Here is a 19,567-nt window from a genome sequence, read left to right as displayed (position 1 = left end):
AATTTTAAATTTTGCATAGCAAAAGATACCATAAATAAAAACATACAGATCAGCAGAAAACATTTTCAAACATAACTAGCAATTATTTAATAAAATATCTTTTTTTAAAAATTTTTATTTTAAGTTCTGGGGTACATGTTCAGAGTATGCAGCTTTGTTACATAGGTAAATGTGTGCCATGGTGATTTACTGCACCTCTCAACCCCTCATGTAGGTATTAGGGCAATACACTTTCAAGGTAGAATGCTAACACATTCTTTCATAAGCATTACCAAGGCTGACATCTAATGTTAGTTCTGATATATTTATTATACATTGAAAACTTTAAAAATGTTATTCCAGTCTGTCATTGTATATCCCACGGTGTTACTCATCAAATTTTAATAGCTGCTTTAATGACAGGAATGGTTAAAAAGGATTTTGCAGTAGAAGTTTAAAATTGGAAAAGTCTGCCCAGGTACAGTGCCTCATGCGTGTAGTCTCAGCACTTTGGGAAGTCAAAGTGGGAGGATCGTTTGAGCCCAGGAGTTCAAGACCAGCCTGGGCAACATAGCGAGACCCTGCATCTAAAAAAAGAAAAAAAAATTAAAAAATTAGCCAGGCACGGTGGCACATGCCTGTAGTCCCAGCTATTTGGGAGGCTGAGGTGGAAGGATCGCTTGAGCCCAGGAGATCAAGGATGCAGTGAGCTGTGATTGCACCATCACACTCAAGCCAAAAAACCACCTGTAGAAAACTGGAGAAGTCTGAAGTGCATGTTGCTATGGAGCAGGCCTGGCAGTTTCTGGGGAGGGCTGGAGCAAAGGGATATTACACTTATTATAAACCTTCAGTATCATTTGATGTTTTAAAAGGCCATGTGTATATATTACTTTGATTTTCAATATATATTAATAAGGTATATCTGCAAAAACATTAGGACTAATAAGGTAGTCACAGCAGGCATTGATGGAAATACTTTATCTAGATGGGGAAGCTTTTTACCATTCATGTTTAACTTTCTCCTAAGCCACCTTAAGATTATATAATGGTATCTTAAGGACACCTCTAGAAAGAAAAATGACCAGATAGCAGATATGTTTATAAAATTAGAATAATTTACATAACTGGTAGTTTCTTACTTCCATTTCTTCCCCTGTATCTGCTTGTAAAGTTCAATTTTCCTTTTCAGTTTCAGGCAAATAGTTGGAAAACTCTTATCCTCAAAGTATGTCAAGGGTGTATCAGTCCACTGCCGTCTCATTACTCCTATGAACTTCAGTTCCTAGTCAAGCAGATGTTTAAAAGGAATCCCTCACATCGCCCCTCGGCTACAACGCTTCTCTCTCGAGGCATCGTAGCTCGGCTTGTCCAGAAGTGCTTACCCCCCGAGGTATGATCTGTGTTGGATTGGTTGTGAAGAGTTTTCAAGTGTATGGTAAAATGGTTTGTTATCTTTTAACATTATACATTACATGTGCTCATCAAAATCCAATGATACGGAAGTATATTAAAAAATAAAAAGTTAAAACTTCCTTTCCTTCCTCTTCCCCCCCAACAATGCTATTCCCCAAGTATAATCACAGTTTGTATATCCTTCCAGACCTTTTTTAGACATATATAAATGTCTGCATTTGTCTATCTAAATTATGTGTACTTTTTTTTTTTGAGACAGAGTCTCGCTCTGTCGCCCAGGCTGGAGCGCAGTGGCGCGATCTTGGCTCACTGCAACCTCCACCTCCCTGGTTCAAGCAATTCCCCTGCCTCAGCCTCCCAAGTGGCTGAGATTACAGGCACACGCCACCACGTCCAGCTAATTTTTTTGTATTTTTAGTAGAGACGGGGTTTCACCATGTTAGCCAGACTGGTCTCAAACTCCTGACCTCAGGCAGTCTGCCCGTCTCGGCTTCCCAAAGTGCTGGGATTACAGGTGTGAGCCACCATGCCTGGCCTGTATGTACTGTTTTAAGTGGTACTTTTGTTTTTCAACTTGAAATATTATTGTGCTAAAGAATGCTGATGATGAAATGACATCACGGCAGTATCTATAGAAAAGTATGTTTTCACATCTCTAAATTCTCAACTTTAAATTTCAGATCATCATGGAATATGGTGAGGAGGTATTAGAAGAAATAAAAAATTTGAAGCATAATACACCAAGAAAAAAAAGTAAGAATTTTGGACAGAGTATTTTTTGTTAAGTGCTCTTTTAAAAATATACTCTAACAGAAAAGAAATGTATAATTTTTAAGTTATTAGAATGATTATCAGAGCTACTCCTCAAATGAACATTTTCTTTTTGTTACTTTAGATGTAATTCTGTACTGAATACTCTTTTTGATCCCTGAAAAAAATTGGGATTTAGAAAAGCCTAGTTTTGGATATTTTAAGGACGGAAAGATTATGCTGTCATTATTAGTTCCATATTTTCTCTGGCTTGTTGTGTAGGTCAGGTAGAAGGCTTCTTCTTTGGGCTGACCTAAGAATCTATCCATGAAAATATAGCACTAATCTTTTAGGAAAATGTATCCCAAGTTTCTGAAGAACCATCGTGTAAACAGACTTTTTTAAAAGAGAAGCTTTTCTAATGTAAACTGTGGACTCTGGGTGATGGGTGGTAGTGATGTGTCAGAGTAGGTTTATCGACTGTAATGGTGTGGCATGTTAGTATTGGGGAGTGGTATGTGTGTAGGGACAGGTGGTATACGGGACTCTCCGTATTCACCACTCAGTTTTGCTGTGAACCTAAAACTGCTTGTTTTGTTTTTTTTTTTTTTTGAAATGGAGCTTCATTCTTGTTGCCCAGGCTGGAGTGCAATGGCACAATCTCGGCTCACTGCAACCTCTGCCCCCCAGGTTCAAGCGATTCTCTTGCCTCAGCCTCCCAAGTAGCTAGGATTACAGGCATGTGCCACCATGCCTGACTAATTTTTTGAATTTAGTAGAGACAGGATTTCACCATGTTGGTCAGGCTGGTCTCGAACTCTTGACCTCAGGTGATCCACCCACCTTGGCCTCCCAAAGTGCTGGGATTACAGGCCTGAGCCACTGTGCCTGGCCTAAAACTGCTCTTAAACAGTAAAATATCCTAATTAAAAACAAAAACCAGAGCCTTTTCCAAAGTTGTGAATCATCCACATAATAGCTACATGAAATTTTCATACATCCATAGTCTATCCTGAGAAAATATCAAATTAATTTATTGTCTCTTTGGAAGTTGTCATCTCTGAATTTTTTCAAAGCTATTTTTATTCCTTTTCATTTCTCATCAGTGATTTCCTTCTGAAGAAATCCAACAGAGCTAGTAGCTATGAATGGAACACAGGAGAAGAATTAAGAAGTGTAGGAGATCATTCGCTGCTGGGACATGTTGCAAAACCTCCATTGCCTGGCGCTCTTTATCATAATGTTATATGCAGATACTACAAAAGAAACATTTTGAGAACTGTATTGTTTTCTTATACTTAACTTTTAAGTGTTGTTTTTGGAAGAATGCAAACCCTTCAGTCTTATAACTTAACCTTTTCTCCATTGGTTAAGAGATAGCGGCTGGGCGCAGTGGCTCACGCCTGTAATCCCAGCACTTTGGGAAGCCGAGGTGGGTAGATCATGAGGTCAGGAGATCGAGACCATCCTGGCTAACATGGTGAAACCCCGTCTCTACTAAAAATACAAAAAATTAGCTGGGCGTGGTGGCAGGCGCCTGTAGTCCCAGCTACTCAGGAGGCTGAGGCAGGAGAATGGCGTGAACCCGGGAGGCGGAGGTTGCAGTGAGCTGAGATTGCGCCACTGCACTGCAGCCTGGGCGACAGAGCGAGACTCCGTCTCCAAAAAAAAAAAAAAAAGAAAAAAAGAAAAAAAGAGAGATAGCCAGTTACCTTTGTTTTACCAGTTTGCTTTAGCATAGGTGTTATTCTGTGGCTTTTGTTCACATCTCAAGGTAATGGGAAATTAGTTTTAAAATGCTGGGCAAGAAAAAAAGAGACTAAGAAAAATTTCAAGGTAGTTTGGAAAAATGTAGGGTTTTTAAAAAATTAACTATATTTTATTTTATTTTTGAGACAGAGTCTCATTCTGTCACCCAGGCTGGAGTGCAGTGGTGCAGTCTCAACTTACTGCAACCTCTGCCTCTTGGGTTCAAGCAATTCTCATGCCTCAGCCTCCAGAGTGGCTGGGATTACAGGCGTGCGCCACCATACCTGGCTAGTTTTTTTTTTTTTTTTTGGTGGAGACAGGGTTTTACCATGTTGAGCAGGCTGGTCTCAAACTCCTGACCTCAGGTGATCCACCCGCCTTGGCTTCCCAAAGTGCTGGGATTAAAGGGATGAGCCACCGTACCCGGCCGAAAAAGTGTAGTGTTACAGTTTCTAAAAAGAGGAATAAAGTAGTTAGAGAAATGCCACCAGACTGGGACTATATGTCTGATGGCATCTCCAGTTTAATCTGTAGACAGACCAGAATAATGAAATGGAACAGGGCAGGGATCACGTCTGATTTGCTCACTCTTGTATTCTCAGTGCATCATCATGCATGTTCAATAGCAATTTTTTAAAACATTGAAGGAATAAGGGACATGAACCACTATGAGGCATAGCCATTCCTACCAAAGGGATCAATTGCCAGGGTTCTCTCCTGACTCCCCCTGCTGGTCTCTTCTGAGTTAATAAACAGCTCACTTCTTTTTAGGGATACCTATTCCACCAGCTGTGATAGCTGACAGGAAAAGCACGGACTCCACTAGCTAGCATGCACCAAAGGGGATAATAACCTTAAGTATGCAGAGTATGTTACCTCATAGTGCTTAAATGGGTTGGCATAAGTGAATAGAGATGTCTTTTAACTTTTAGATTTTAACTTTAGGAATGAAACAGTGGAAATAGCCTCTTTCAACAACTGAGATGTATTATTAGGTGATTAAAGCTTGTTATTCCCATTCAGGATATCAGAGAGCTTTGGCTCTTTGACTTTAATAACTTCACTCACTTCTCCAGCTGTATGAAGATCGTATTAGGAACTTAATAGGATGATTCTTTATGTGTTTTATCTTTCTAACTTCTCTCTCTCTTTTAAAAGCAAACCCCAGCAGAATCAGGATAGCTTTGGGAAATGAAGCAAGCACAGTGGTAAGTGCTTTAAAATTACTTTTATGAGGCCGGGCGCGGTGGCCAGGCGTGGTGGTGAATGCCTGTAATCCCAGCTACTCCGGAGGTTGAGGCGGGAGAATCAAGTGAACCTGGAGACGGAGGTTGCAGTGAGCCGAGATTGCGCCATTGCACTCCAGCCTGGGCGACAAGAGCGAGACTCCATCTCAAAAAAAAACAAATACATGTATGAAATATCTACTTCCTGGATACTGGGTTACCCTTAAGTGCCGTAAGATATTTGGAAGACTGTGACCTGGTCCCTCTAGTTAAGTACTTCTTCTTTGGCATATGAAATAACTGGTAGCTGTTCATCTGCACTGTCAGCTGAGCCACTTTAGGTCACCATTTATTGTTTATTTTTCCATTTATTATTATTATTATTTGTGATGGAGTCTTGCTCTGTCACTCAGGCTGGAGTGCAGTGGCACCATCTTGGCTCACTGCAAGCCCCGCCTCCTGGGTTCATGCCGTTCTTCTGCCTCAGTCTCCTGAGTAGCTGGGACTGCAGGCACCCGCTACCATGCCCGGCTAATTTTTTGTATTTTTAGTAGAGACAGGGTTTCACTGTTTTAGCCAGGATGGTCTCGATCTCCTGACGTCGTGATCCACCCACCTCAGCCTCCCAAAGTGCGTGGGATTACAGGCGTGAGCCACTGCGCCCGGCCTCCATTTTTGATTATTGATGATAGTGGTTTCAATACAGATGTGAAAGAATTTTGTCTTGCTTTCACTCATGAAAATCTTGTGTTATCCTGGCCTTTTTTTTTTTTTTTTGAGATAGGGTCTCACTTTGGCATCCAAGCTGGAGTGCAGTGACGTGAACATGGCTCACTGCATCTTCGAACTCCTGGGCTCAAGTGATCCTCCCACCTCAGCCTCCCAAGTAGCTGGGACTACAGGCATGTGCCACCATGCCTAGCTAACTTTTTTTTTTTTTTTGGCATTTTTTTTAAGAGATGGGGTTTTGCTATGTTACCTGGGCTGGTCTCAACCCCCCGTGTTCAAGTGATCCTCCTGCCTCGGCCTCTTAAAGTGCTGGGATTATAGGTGTGAGCCATTGGGCCTGGCTGCTTTTTGGTTCGTTTATTTTGAAACAGAATCTCCCTCTGCCACCCAGGCTGGAGTGCAGTGGCGCGATGACGGCTCACTGCAACCTCTGCCTCCCGGGTTCAAGCGATTCTTATGCCTCAGCCTCCTGGTTAGCTGGGACCACAGGCACGAGCCACTGTGCCCAGCTAATTTTTTGTCTTTTTGTAGAGATGGGGTTTTGCTATGTTGGCCAGGCTGGTCTTGAACTCCTGACCTCATGTGATCCGCCTGTCTTGGCCTCCCAAAGTGCTAGGATTACAGGCATGAGCCACCACGCCTGGCCTGCTTTTTGTTTTTTTATGGTGGTAGACTATACATAACATAAAATATGCCATTTTAGCCAATTCTAAGTGTACAATTGAGTGGTGTTAATTACATTCATAATATTGTGCAACCATCACTACTGTCTATTTCCAAAACTTTTTATCATCCCAAACAGAAACTCTGTACCTGTTAAACAATAACTCCCACTTCCACCACTGCAGCCCCTGGCAGCCACTAATCTCAAATCTGGTAGCCCCTGGTAGCTGCTCAAATCTTTGTGTGAAATTGCCTATTCTAAATATTTCATATAAGTGGAATCATACAATATTTGTTCTTTTGTGTCTGGCTTCTTTCCCTTACATAATGTTTTTAAGTTCTTCTGTGTGTCAAAACTTCATTCCTTTTTATTGCTGTGCTGAATAACATTTAGATTACTATTTAGATCTTAACATTTTTCTGTTCAATGCCTTGTAGCGCCTCCTTGTTATCCCAAGAATCAATTTTCTGGCTGGCATTCGGGGTCCTGTTCGTCTAGCCCTGGGCAACTGTGACATTCTTTTACACTGAAGCTTCCCTAAAGCTGTGGATATTAACAGCTGATCCATGTTTCAGTGTTGTCACACCCCCCTTAGCAAAGTGTGTAGTATTGATTTTTTCTTCAGTATTTCAGTTAACCTTTCTTTCTTTCCTTCTCTCCTTCTCTCTCTCTCTCTCTCTCTCCCTCTGTTGCCCAGGCTGGAGTGCAGTGGCGTAAACACCACTCACTGCAGACTCAACCTCCTGGGCTCAAGGGATCTTCCCACCTCAGCCTGTTGAGTAGCTGGAACTACAGGTGCATGCCACCATGCCCGGATAATTTTTTAACTTTTTTATAGAGATGAGGTCTCACTATGTTGCCCAGGCTGGTGTTGAACTGTTGGGCTTAAGTGGTCCTCCCACCTTGGCCTCCTAAAGTGCTGGGATTTATAGGTGTGAGCCACTTCGCCTGGCCTAACCTTTCAATTCAAAAAGGAAAAGATGTTGTATGACAACAAATTGCTCTCTTCATGGAATGTACTAGTAATGAAACTTATAAATTTTTTGAATGAACCGTAGGTTCTAAATAAATAACAATACCCCACCATTATGTTGCTACAAATGGAATATAGACCTCTATACTTTTTTTCTTTTCATTGTAATGTCTGTTTTTTTCCAGCTTTTTGAGGTATAATTTACATGCCACAAAATTTACCCATTTTTATGCACAATTTGATAAGTTTTGGTGATGGTATTTAAACTTCCATATAATGCCTGCCACAGTCATCATATAGAACTTCCAGGTGGGGCAGAGTGGCTTACGCCTGTAATACCAACACTCTGGGAGGCAGAGGCAGGAGCATTGATTGAGGCCAGGAGTTTGAGTCCAGCCTGGGCAACACAGTCAGACCCCATCTCTACAAAAAATTAAAAATTTTAGGTGGGCATGGTGACACATGCCTGTAGTCCCAGCTACTGGGAAGCTGAGGCGGGAGGATCGCCTGAGCCTGGGAAGTTGAGGCTGCATTGAGCTATGATCGCACCTCTGCACTCCAGCCTGGGCCACACAGCAAGACTCTGTCTCAAAAAGAAAAGAATTTCCATCCCCTAAAATATTTCCTTGTGCCCTTTGCAGATGATCTGTGCCCACACGCTATAGTTTGATATCACCTGTAGTGAACACAGCAATATGTGTTCGCAAAATGAAAAGGGTGCAACATGTAAACAAAATGGAGAAAAGGCCAAAAAGTCAGTCAGGGAATGGAGGACTTGAGGTAGGAAAACTTGTGTGCAGGCCAGCAAAGGACGATGGCAATGAAGGCAGAGTTGAATAGCGCCCAGAGGAACGTGGGAGGCCGCTGCAGACACAGAAAGCAGTGATCCTCAATGGGAAGGAAAGACTGGAATCCCCTGGGGGGCTTTTCACAGCTGCCCCTCACCACTACTCCAAGATTCTGATGTTATTCTTGAGTGTAGGAGGCTTTGAAATCTCTGCTGTAAGTGAGCCACCACTGTTAAGTGACAGATTTTTATGTTCCCTACATGTGTGGGAAGAGAAATTTCAGAACCACTGCTTAGAAATAAGAAAACCCACCATGCCACCCAAGCCTACTCTTTATTTATTCATTCAATAAATAATTGAGATTGCCTGGGACTGTTTAGGCATTCAATATGTACTTCTTCTCAAAATATATGCAGATGTAGTAAACTAGATAGTGTATTACTATATTCCATGAAATAAATCAAGGGCTTAGATAATTTGGAAAGATACTGAATTAAGTGGGAACATTTTGATTCTATATGGCAACTTTATAAAATATCTCATTTTGATATTATAGTCTGTAAAGCCCAGTACAGCAAACCATATTGAAATTTTTCATTACTCTTTTCCTTAGTAAAGACCTATCAAATAGCTGTCATTTTAATATATCCTCTTCATATTTATAATAATTGATATTAATGGCTATTAATGTGTATGCCTATTAATATATACATGTATGTAGGTTTATGGTTAATGTACATATATATGTTATTAAATACATGTAGATATATATGGCTATTAATGTACATGTCCTTGGGGTTCAATGATTATTCATGTATTTTAATCCATTAATTTTTATTTGAAATTAAAATGGCTGACTTTGCATATTTGTTTACCTTTTTGTAGCAATTCAAGCATTATTTAATCTGTGTTGTTAATCTCTCTTTTAAAGCAAGAGGAAGAACAAGATAGAAAGGGTAGCCATACTGATTTGGAAAGCATTAATGAAAATTTAGTTGAAAGTGCATTGAGAAGAGTAAACAGAGAAGAAAAAGGTAAGTTATTCAAATTCTAATCATTTCTTAGGTGAGGAGTTGGGGAATACAGAGGGAATACCAATTTTTATGTTACTAGGTCTCAGGTATCATAAACAAGAGTACAAGCTGATATTTGTTTGCTTATCTAGTAACTTATTTAATGTTTTAGGAATATTTTATTTACCTACAACAAAAGAGACAACAGCATTTATCAGTAAGAGCTATTAGAAAGAGTAGTATTTATTGTGCTATTCACCATAAAAAGCATAGCATACTGTGTGTATATAAGTCCTCCCAGGGCTTCATTCTTGTACAATGTATAATATGTAACTATATACATATTTTTTTTTAACTCAATCACTGTAATGATTCATTTTAACTTTTCATTTTGGATGTTTTTTAAAATTTCCTTTGCTTAGTGAGATTTGAAAGAACATTAATCTTTCAAACATAGATCTGAGTTTGAAAGAGAAAAGAAACACTTCCATATTTGTTGTTAGAGTCTATGTGTGGACAGAGATGGATACATAAAATAACAGGCTTGGCATTCCTTTTTTACACTTTAAAATCAGGTAATAAGTCAGTCCATCTGAGGAAAGCCAGTTCACCAGATCTTCACAGACGACAGTGGGAGAAAAATGTACCCAATACAGCTCTTACAGCTTTGGAAAATGCATCCATACTCACCTCCAGTTTAACAGCAGAGGACGATAGAGGTTAGTAGTCAGATTGAATACTATTATTTTATTAGAGAACTTTTTCTAATAGTTTCTCCGTGCACTAGAGGCTTTTAATGTCTGTGAAGGGTATTTGGTGTCACACATCAGAGCATTGCTCATACAGGTGAATGAAGCAGATTTTAGTTAACAGTCAAATATAATTAACTTTGCTTGAAAATATGATCTGGAAAGTACATGCTGAAAAATCATTTTTTTATTTGGCACTAATTTTTGTCTTTTTGCAACTAGGTGGTTCTGTAATAAAGTACAGCAAAAATACTACTCGTAAGCAGTGGCTCAAAGAGACCCCTGACACTTTGTTGAACATCCTTAAGAATGCTGATCTCAGCTTGGCCTTTCAAACATACACAATATATAGACCAGGTAATTCATGTCTGTCTGTGACCTTGGAAACCCTTTGACTTTTTGAAAATTGTGGCAAATATATATAACATAAAATTTACATTTGAACCATTTTAAAGTGTACAGTTCAGTGGCACTAAGTACGTCACATTGTTGTACAGCCATCACCAGTATCCATCCACAGAAATGTTCTCATCTTCCAAAACTCAATTCAAAGAATTTCCCTCCTCCCAGAAATGCTTTGATTTCAAAGTTATAAAATAATTCATAGCACTGTATTTTTAGGTGTTTTTTAATCTTTTCTAGCCAGTCTTAAGCTACAATTAAAATTTTTCATGGAGCTACATTACTTCTGTTTGCTCATTTGTTTGCTTATTTTCATAATCCTGCTACTACTTTCTTTGAAGAGGAGCCCATTTTTATCATGCAAATATGCCATTGCTTTAGCAACAACTCCAAGATTTCTTTTGCTGTATACCTGAACTCTGTTACATTGAATAGAGCTCAAAAAGGATGAACAATTAGGATTTGATTTTTAAATTTTTTTACAGGTATTTTTACTAACATTGTATAAAATAATTTTTTTATAATACTCTCCTTAGGAATCTAGGCCAGTGGTCTGTATTAGATATGTATATGTTTATGTGTATTATAATTATGATAATTTAATTACTAAGCCACCTTGCTAGGTTAAGATCTAAGATAAATTATACCAAGTAGAGCATGTAATGGTATGGCAAGTCTGACTATATTTATTGCAACGATTTAGTTGTATTTGTTTATTTGGTCAATATTTATTGAATGCCTAACATAGGTTAAGATAAAAAAAAAGAATAAAACACAATTCCTGCCCTAAGGATGAAGGAGTTCTTTACGTGGGAGGTTAGCACACTGATAAAGAATTATAGTGCCCTGTGATACATGCATTCAGATAGAGCTGTGCACAAAAGATCATGGAAGCCCTAAGGAGAGGCTAATGAGTGGGAGGAAAATGTTAAGGAAGGTTAATGGTTATGAATTTCAATTTTGCAATTTTAGGTCCTGGATTTTGTGTCTGGTCCAGTGATGAAGGCTTTGTCATTTTAGGAAAGTCCCTTTTTAAAAAATATGTCATAGTTCTATTTTGAAATGCCTTTTAGAAGATTCGGCCCATGTTTTTAGGTTAGGTTTTCATGCTGTTTGTGAAAAATCTAAAAGTAATTATACCTGGAAAAATTTTTTAAGCATGCATGTGGTCTTCCTTCAGTTCCCTACTTTTCTTCCTCCCCATTGTGAAAACTTGGGAGAAGAAAGTTCAAAGGAAAAAAGAAATTACTATAACCCAACTTCCAAAGATAACTTTTAATGCCTTAATATACATTCTTTTATTGGGAGGGTTTTATGGTAATTTTCTGAGTTTTTTTTTTTCTCTTAAAGAAAATCCTGTTTATAGGCTAGGTGTGGTGGCTCACACCTGTAATCCCAGCACCTTGGGAGGCTGAAGCAGGAGGATTTCTTGAGCTCAGGAGTTCAAGACAAGCCTGGACAACATAGCGAGATCTCGCCTCTACTAAAAAAATTAGCCAGGCATGGTTCTGGACGCCTCTAGTCCCAGCAACTTGGGAGACTGAGGTAGGAGGAGCTCTTGAGCCTGGGAGTTCGAGGCTGCATTGAGCTATGATCATGCCACTGCATTCCAGCCTAGGTGACAGAGTGAGACCCTGACTCAAAAAAAAAAGAATAAAGAAAGTACTGTTATAAATTTAATCCACATCCTGGTGCTTCTGCTTCAGGGGCCTGTTTTATGCCCACAGTCATGTTGGGTAATAGGGGGAGACACTACAAAAGAGTTATGGGACATGGCATTGTCCTCAGCCAGCAAGCTTATGGAGGATTTTAGTCAAACTGCATGAAATAAGTAAATACTGCTTAAATTGGTATATTTTCTGTTAATACCTCCTGAAGGTTCAGAAGGGTTCTTGAAAGGCCCCCTGTCTGAAGAAACAGAAGCATCGGACAGTGTCGATGGAGGTTACGATTCTGTCATTTTGGATCCAGAGCGACTTGAGCCTGGGCTAGATGAGGAGGACACGTACGTTGTGATATGCTAAGCTTTAGCTGGGGTGGGGTATGTGTGTGTGTGTGTGTGTGATTTAAATTAGACCATGATAATTTCAGGTTTAGTAGGGACCTCATATATTACTTTTCATCATAAATGGATATTTATATCCTGATCTTTTGTCTAGGATGGGTAATGCCTTACAATATGATTATAAAATTCCTGATTGAGCCCTACACCTATAGCCTTTCAGCTTGGACTGGTTATTTTTTAATATATTAGCTTTTACATTTTTAAAAGTTTTAGAAACAGTCAAAGAAGTGATCTTTTGGAAGAACTGGCAATTTTTTCCCTTCAGTTGCCTTATGGAACTCAATTTTCAAAAGCTTAAGTATTGTTATGGTGGTATTCTGCTTTGAACTCATCAACAGATACTGTGCCCCTAATGTAGAGGTTTATGGTCCAAGTTGTTTTTTCACAGGGACTTTGAGGAGGAGGATGACAACCCTGACTGGGTGTCGGAGCTGAAGAAGCGAGCTGGATGGCAAGGCCTGTGCGACGGATGATGCCTGAGGAAATGTTCCTGAGTCACGCTGAGGAGAGGCTTCATTCACCCAGGAGTTCATGTTGCGATGATCAGGAGTTCGTGCGACGTATATTTTCCTTTGGAAACAGAATGAAGCGGAGGAAACTCTTAATACTTAAAATCGTTCTTGATTAGTATCATGAGTTTGAAAAGTCTAGAACTCCTGTAAGTTTTTGAACTCAATGGAGAAGGTATAGTGGAATGAGTGTGAGCGTCGGGCTTTGCAGTCCCATAGAACAGAAATGGGATGCTAGCCTGCCACTACCTACTTGTGTGATTGTGAGAAATTACTTAACCTCTTCGAGTCCCAATTTCCTCAACCATAAAAAGAAGATAATAATGCCTACCTCAGAGGGATGCTGACCACAGACCTTTATAGCAGCCCGTATGTTATTATTCACATTATGATTTGTGTTTATTATTATGTGACTCTTTTTACATTTTCTAAAGGTTTGAGAATTAAATATATTTAATTATGATATAGTAATGTGTGCAGGTTTTCAATATGACCTGATTCTGAGTAGTTTGAAGATCATTCCAATGATCTTCACCAACTACCAGCTGTCCTTAAATACAGTCCCTCATAGGATGCACAAAAGAGCCTGGGTTGGAGGGTCAGCCCTGGGAAGCTTGGGGTGGTCTGCAGATCTTGTCAGAAGATGGCAGTCCTGTAGATGAGGAAGGAAGAGGCCAGAGGTGAGGAGCAGTTAATGGTAAATATCAGAAACTAGAGAGTGATGTGGAATGAATAGGGGGAGGCATGGCACACATGTGCTGGGTCCTGTCGTGTGTTAACCTCATCTAATAGTGTGCACTTTAGTGAGATGAGAATATCTCACTAAAGAAACAGGCTTCGCTCAACACCTCTCACAGAGACATGAGCCAGACAAATACAGGGAACAGTGCTAAAGTGAAGAGTAGGGGGAAAATACATTTAGGGTCATTAAGAAGCAGTTGCTGAAATCCGGAATATATACATCTTTTAAAGATCTTTAATATATATACATCTTTTAATATATACATCTTTTAAAAATCTTAACATGTAAAACCTGTGGTATAGAACCAACCCTCCACCTCACACATACGCTGTATTTACATTTAGATATATTTCATCTCCAGTGGTCTCTGGCAGTCTCTAAGTCTTTTCTTGTTTTTTGGGACCTTGACATTTTTGAGTACTGCTTAGGTATTTTGTAGACTGTTGCTCAATTTGGGTTTGTCTCACAATTGGACTAAGCTTATGGATTTTGGGGAAAACCACAAAGGTGAAGTGCCCTTCTCATCACATCATTTCAGGGAGCATCAGCATGACTTCTTCCTGGTGTTGTTCACCTTGATCACTTGATGAAGGCAGTGTCTGCCAGGCTCTCCACTATCAACTTCATAATTTTCCATGTTCGTGCTATGTTCACTATAAGCGAGTCACACACTCCAGCTCACAGTCAAATGCAAAGGAATTAATCTCCACCTCTGGGGGTGGGAGTATAATCCAATACTAAGTCGTTTGTTTTCTTGCTTAAATCGTTCTAGCTTTGGCCATTGGGAATTGTTTCAGGTCACCTCCTGTGTCCCTTTGATGTGCCCTGGTTCTTTTGGAGCACTTCCTTCCTTTCTGGCACTACAAGAAGATGGTCCAGACTCATCTTTACCTTCTCTGCCCCAGCCCCAAAATCGTCCATTTCAACAAGGTTCCCACTGGTTTAGAAACCAAGATCTGGGTGCTGGGTGTGCTTATTGCTCCTCAGGTGTCACTGCTTCTAGGCCCTCTCAGCAGACAGAGCTAGGAAGTATATGTGTGTATACTAACCCATATACACTGTATAATTGTATAACCATCCACACATCTCTACAGTTAATTTCCATATCTCTCCATCTGTACATACATTAAATTAAGCATGGGTCCATACTGATGTCTCCAACTAACCCAGTACTACAAGGTTCATTCTAGCCTTCTCATGCGTTTCTGTAACTTCTCTCCCTGACAATGAGAAAACTGGCTGTTCCATCCACCAGCCGCTCAGCTGTTCAATCCTAGTCTATTTGTAAAGCAGTTTCCAAATCATTAACCCACGCCCCTGGGAGAAACAAATTTACCAACTATGGTACAGAGTTTATGTATCTTTCCTATTGTCTCACGGTTTCCAGTCAAATACCATTTCCCAAAATTACTTAGGTTAGCTCTTTGAAATTAGCTTATCACTCTCTTGAAGATTTTTCAAGTTAAAGCAGGCATGGATAGTTTTAAGGATATTTCCAGGTACTCAGCTTCCACATATACTGTATTCCATACCTCTTAGTCATCTTCAATCTTAGCATTGCCCGAGGGCATAAACATTTCCAAATCATCAAACAAAAAAAACTTGAAATTATGTACAGTTACTGAGAGACTGGATAAGTATTGGATAATAAATCCTTTTCAAAATCAGAATGGCTTATTGGGTTTTGCTTTTAATAAAATTTCAGAAGACTAATGGAATCACCAGTTCATGATTATAAACCAGTTTTGGTGACAGATTACTATATGATTCTTGAGATACAACTAGACAAAACTTTTAACAAAACTTTTCATTCCTATGTACTTATTTCTCAGCACTTACAGCCTTAAAAAAATGGAAGAGAATCAGTGTTAAACTTCACTGTAGCAAGAAGTTAGCATTCATCTATGGATACAGGAACTAATGACGCATGGAAAGCCCATTCAGGTCTTAAAGAGATGAATTTTCAATGCAATTTTATTTTTTATACTTAATAATTATCGGTATTGTGATACATTTTATTGTGATCAATTGTGTAGTACTAGTAATTTTAACAATTTAATCAAGAAAAAATAAAATTCTATGAGCAGGAAATATAAATTTCCATTTCTATACTTTCAGCAGTATGATAGGATGATCAATAAGACTTTCAAGTATGAAAAAGATAACTGGGATAAAATTCTATCAGGAAAGTAGAATGAAGATATGATTTAATAAAGCATGACTAAGAATTCTAGGGAAGAAATTTGGGTGTGGTCACTGACACATATAATTAAACAAAAACAAGTAGATCATATACCTACTAATATTTTGAGGGAATTTCACTGCCAAAGAAACTAACATTGGATATTCCAACTGCCAAACAACTTTTGGACTCCTGTTATGGGCTGCATTCGCCCCTGCCCCGGCCACTCCCAATTCGCATATTGAAATCTAACACCAGTAACTAATAATGAGACTATATTCGGAGATAGAGACTTTAAAGATGCAATTAGATCAAAATGAGGCCTTTAGTTCAGCCCTAATACAATTTGACTAGAGTGCTTATAAGAAGAAATTTTTTGTGGCGGGGACGGGGAGGGGGCGGCGGAGAGATGATTTTAAGAAGGAAAAGTAATGATGTAAACTTATGATTTTTAAAAGAGTTTTTTTTGTGGGGTTTTTTTGTGTGTGTGAGATGGACGATGGAGGGTACCATATCACTGTAGTGTTTAGATTCAATTGGATATATTTTACTTGCGTCACTATTTACAATTGCTGAAAATTACATTTTTTTCAACTACTTAAACATTTTAGACAGCAGCTTGATGTGCAAATCCAGAATGGGGCAGGGTGGGATGGGGACGGGGCGTGCGTGCAGACGCTTGGGCAGCTCCGGTTTCGTTAAGAAAGTCCCTTGGCAGGCCGCCGCTGTGGCCCAAAGAGTAGGAAGCGGTTCCAGTCTCACGTCCACCTCTTGGCAATATTTGAGACCTTGTACAAGAAACGCTCTTCCTGTCTCAGTTTAGCTCATTCGTAAAACTGGGAGACTACTGCCTTGAGGGGTTGTAAAGAAAAGAGAGAACGTTTGCGAAGCGTCTGGTGCACCGTAAGCAAGAGCGGGGAGCGCTACTGTAGAGTGCAAAGCAAAGGAATCTCGACCCAAGGCAACGGGAAGGTTGCGGGGTGACTCTGCCGAGTCTCCAAACTCCCTGGCGCCTAACCCTGCCTCGAGGTGGACTGTGTTCACTGGTACCCAGACCGTTCCAGCCCCGCGCCCCGCCCGCGTTTCCTTGCGCGGCTCCGCCCCAGCCGCAGGGAGGCGCAGCGGCCCCGGGAACCCGGATCCTTCCGGGACGCTTCGTTGGCCCCGCAGAGCCGGCGGAGCAGGTACGCTGCAGGGGCCGCCCTTAGTCCTTGCCCGGAGCCGCCGCAGGGCTTCGGGAGCCGGGCGGGGTGGGGGAAAGGGATGGAGTCTCGGCCTGGGGCGGCGGGGCGGCCCAGAAAAGGCCTAGCGTCCCGGGCTGTGTGGGTGTAGCGTCCAGGGCGCGTTGGTCTCTATGGCAACGCTCCACACACGGAAGTCGGGTACGGGTAAGCGTCTCGCCAGCCACCCGCGGCCGCCTCCAGGGGCGGCCCTAGGGGAGAAGGAATTGTCCTAACTTGGGGGCTTCCACCCTCTGGTGCCACTTGGGCGGGAGGGTCGCGGGCCCTCAGTTCCCGGCGAGTCACCCCCGGCCCCAAGTCCGTATGCGTCTGTCTCAGAACCCGGTCCTCCGGTGTCTGCAGTCTCTCCTGGCTGCGGAGCTGGTTCCCAGCCCCCTGCAACCCAATTGTACCCACTTCCTACCCTGACCTGAAATTATTCGAAAACAACCCCTCTGCTCACCCCATTAACAGCAACAACAACAACAACAACACTGTATTATGCCCTAACTGTAGCATAAAGAGGAAATAGAAGGAAAGCAATAAGTAAGAAAGTACATATTTCAATCTGAAAATGCTTGGCACTACTACCCTTGGAAAAAGTAGAGAAGTAGCCAGTAGCCGCGCCTGGAGAGTCGCCTGAACGTGACGGCAGCAAATGCAGATTGTTAGGTCTCCGGGACCAGGAGCAGCGTGGCCAGTGAAGGGCGTGATTTTCCCAAATGGCGAACAATTCTTGGTGAACCTCCAAACCAAAGTGCAATCAAGCCTTGATTTACATGTAGTTGCATTCCTCGGAAAAAAAAAAACCCTAAAACAGTGTTCATTAAAACTGCAAAAATACTTAGCATTTCGATGTAAAATAGAATCTGGTTCTAGCCACAAACGGATTTTTCCACGCACATGAATGTATAGGAAGACTCTCCAAGTTTGTAGGGCCGTGGGGTAATCCTTTATTGTGCGGGACTGTCTCTGAATCGCAGAATCCTACCATCTCAGGCCCCAACCACCTGTAAACCTCATGCCTGTGAATCTTGGGGAAACAGCTTCCCCACCCCCATATATTTCCAGAATTCCCCCTAGGGGGCAGTACGTCCCCACTAAGAAAGGCTGCTGGACTGTAACAGTACGCAAGCCTAAGGACATTCCCGCTTTATGAAGGTGCCAAACACCGGATATAGTATCTTTCATTCTCAGAACAAACTTGCAAAACAGGTATTGTTATTCCATTTTAGAAATTAGGAAAGTGTGGTTTTGCCAGGTTAAGTGACTTACCCAAGAATACAGGGCAAAAGTGTATCAAAGCTGAGCTATGACCCGTGTCTGACCAAGAAACTGTCTCATTTCAGTTATCTGTGGCCACAAGGAAAGTTATTTGTCTCTGTCTTGGCAAGGCTGGGAGGAAAGTTTTAGCAAAGTGAGTTCTTTTACACTTTAGTCATCAATTTTCTGACTTTGTTAGTCTTTATGAGACTTGTGTGATAAATTTACATTACTCTAATTCCAGGAACCTCAGCCCATTGGAGACCATGGATAAGTATGATGTGATTAAGGCCATCGGGCAAGGTGCCTTCGGGAAAGCATACTTAGCTAAAGGGAAATCAGACAGCAAGCACTGCGTCATAAAAGAGATCAATTTTGAAAAGGTAAAGTTAAGAAGTTCAAATTTCTGTTAATTTTCAGTGGGATATTCAGCTGGCTTTTAATCCAATATAAAAAGGACATTTTTATTTTTTATAATTACGAATTTTAAGCCATAATTGATTTTTGTTAATTCAACCTCCTAAGTCCATTGTCCAAACAGCAGCCAATGATCTTATTTTTAAAAAGAGGCTGGATGCCGTGGCTCACCCCTGTAATCCCAGCACTTTGGTTGGCCAAGGTGGGAGGATTGTGTGAAGCCAGGAGTTCGAGATAGCCTGGGCAACATAGCAAGACCCTGTCCCTGCCAAAAAAAAAATTTTTTTTAATGAAAATAGAAAAGAAATAAGATCATATCTCTGTGGCTCATATGGCCCTCCTTAGGGTGCCCTGCAAGGCCCTGTGAGATGCCAGCCTCCTCTGTTGCCCTGACTTTTCTCTGTGGTGCACTTCCTCTCTCCTTATTCAGGTCCTCTATGAGGGGTTTTCTGCAAACATCCTAGCTAGAGTAGACCCCCAGCCACAATCACACCTTATCACCTTATCACACCACCTTGGTTCCTGGTTTCTTTTTTGTTTTTTCTTTTCTTTCTTTTTTTTTTTTTTTTAGACGGAGTCTTGCTCTGTCACCTAGGCTGGAGTGCAGTGGCATGATCTTGGCTCACTGCAACCTCCACCTCCGGGGTTCAAGCAATTCTCTCACTTCAGCCTCCTGAATAGCTAGGACTACAGATGCATGCCACCACGCCTGGCTAATTTTTTGTATTTTT

The 19,567-nt window shown here is 40.9% G+C and overlaps 2 protein-coding genes across 10 annotated transcripts in view; both read left to right on the top strand.

The window, feature by feature from the left end:
- Window positions 1–13,479, top strand: part of NEK3 (NIMA related kinase 3) — a 39,852-nt gene extending 26,373 nt beyond the window's left edge. For 8 of the 9 annotated variants that reach the window (XM_032150950.2, XM_032150949.2, XM_058437923.1 and 5 more), the window contains 8 exons: window positions 1,172–1,372; window positions 2,076–2,148; window positions 5,053–5,102; window positions 9,206–9,308; window positions 9,863–10,006; window positions 10,259–10,393; window positions 12,317–12,443; window positions 12,892–13,479. In XM_032150950.2, the coding sequence (XP_032006841.1) occupies window positions 1,172–1,372; window positions 2,076–2,148; window positions 5,053–5,102; window positions 9,206–9,308; window positions 9,863–10,006; window positions 10,259–10,393; window positions 12,317–12,443; window positions 12,892–12,976 (918 nt within the window). In that variant the 3' untranslated portion in view covers window positions 12,977–13,479. Of the gene's footprint in view, window positions 1–1,171; window positions 1,373–2,075; window positions 2,149–5,052; window positions 5,103–9,205; window positions 9,309–9,862; window positions 10,007–10,258; window positions 10,394–11,618; window positions 11,984–12,316; window positions 12,444–12,891 lie in introns of all 9 variants that reach the window. The other variant, XR_009213272.1, reaches the window with a different exon arrangement.
- Window positions 13,480–17,886: 4,407 nt separating this feature from the next.
- Window positions 17,887–19,567, top strand: part of NEK5 (NIMA related kinase 5) — an 89,795-nt gene continuing 88,114 nt past the window's right edge. Inside the window, 3 exon segments of the mRNA XM_032150944.2 lie at window positions 17,887–18,371; window positions 18,506–18,573; window positions 18,664–18,802. Of these exon segments, the coding sequence (XP_032006835.2) occupies window positions 18,312–18,371; window positions 18,506–18,573; window positions 18,664–18,802 (267 nt within the window). The 5' untranslated portion in view covers window positions 17,887–18,311.

Source organism: Hylobates moloch, unplaced genomic scaffold, assembly GCF_009828535.3.
Source record: "Hylobates moloch isolate HMO894 unplaced genomic scaffold, HMol_V3 SCAFFOLD_4, whole genome shotgun sequence".
In the NCBI taxonomy this organism is placed as follows: domain Eukaryota; kingdom Metazoa; phylum Chordata; class Mammalia; order Primates; family Hylobatidae; genus Hylobates; species Hylobates moloch.
This window is presented reverse-complemented; position numbering and strand designations above follow the sequence as displayed.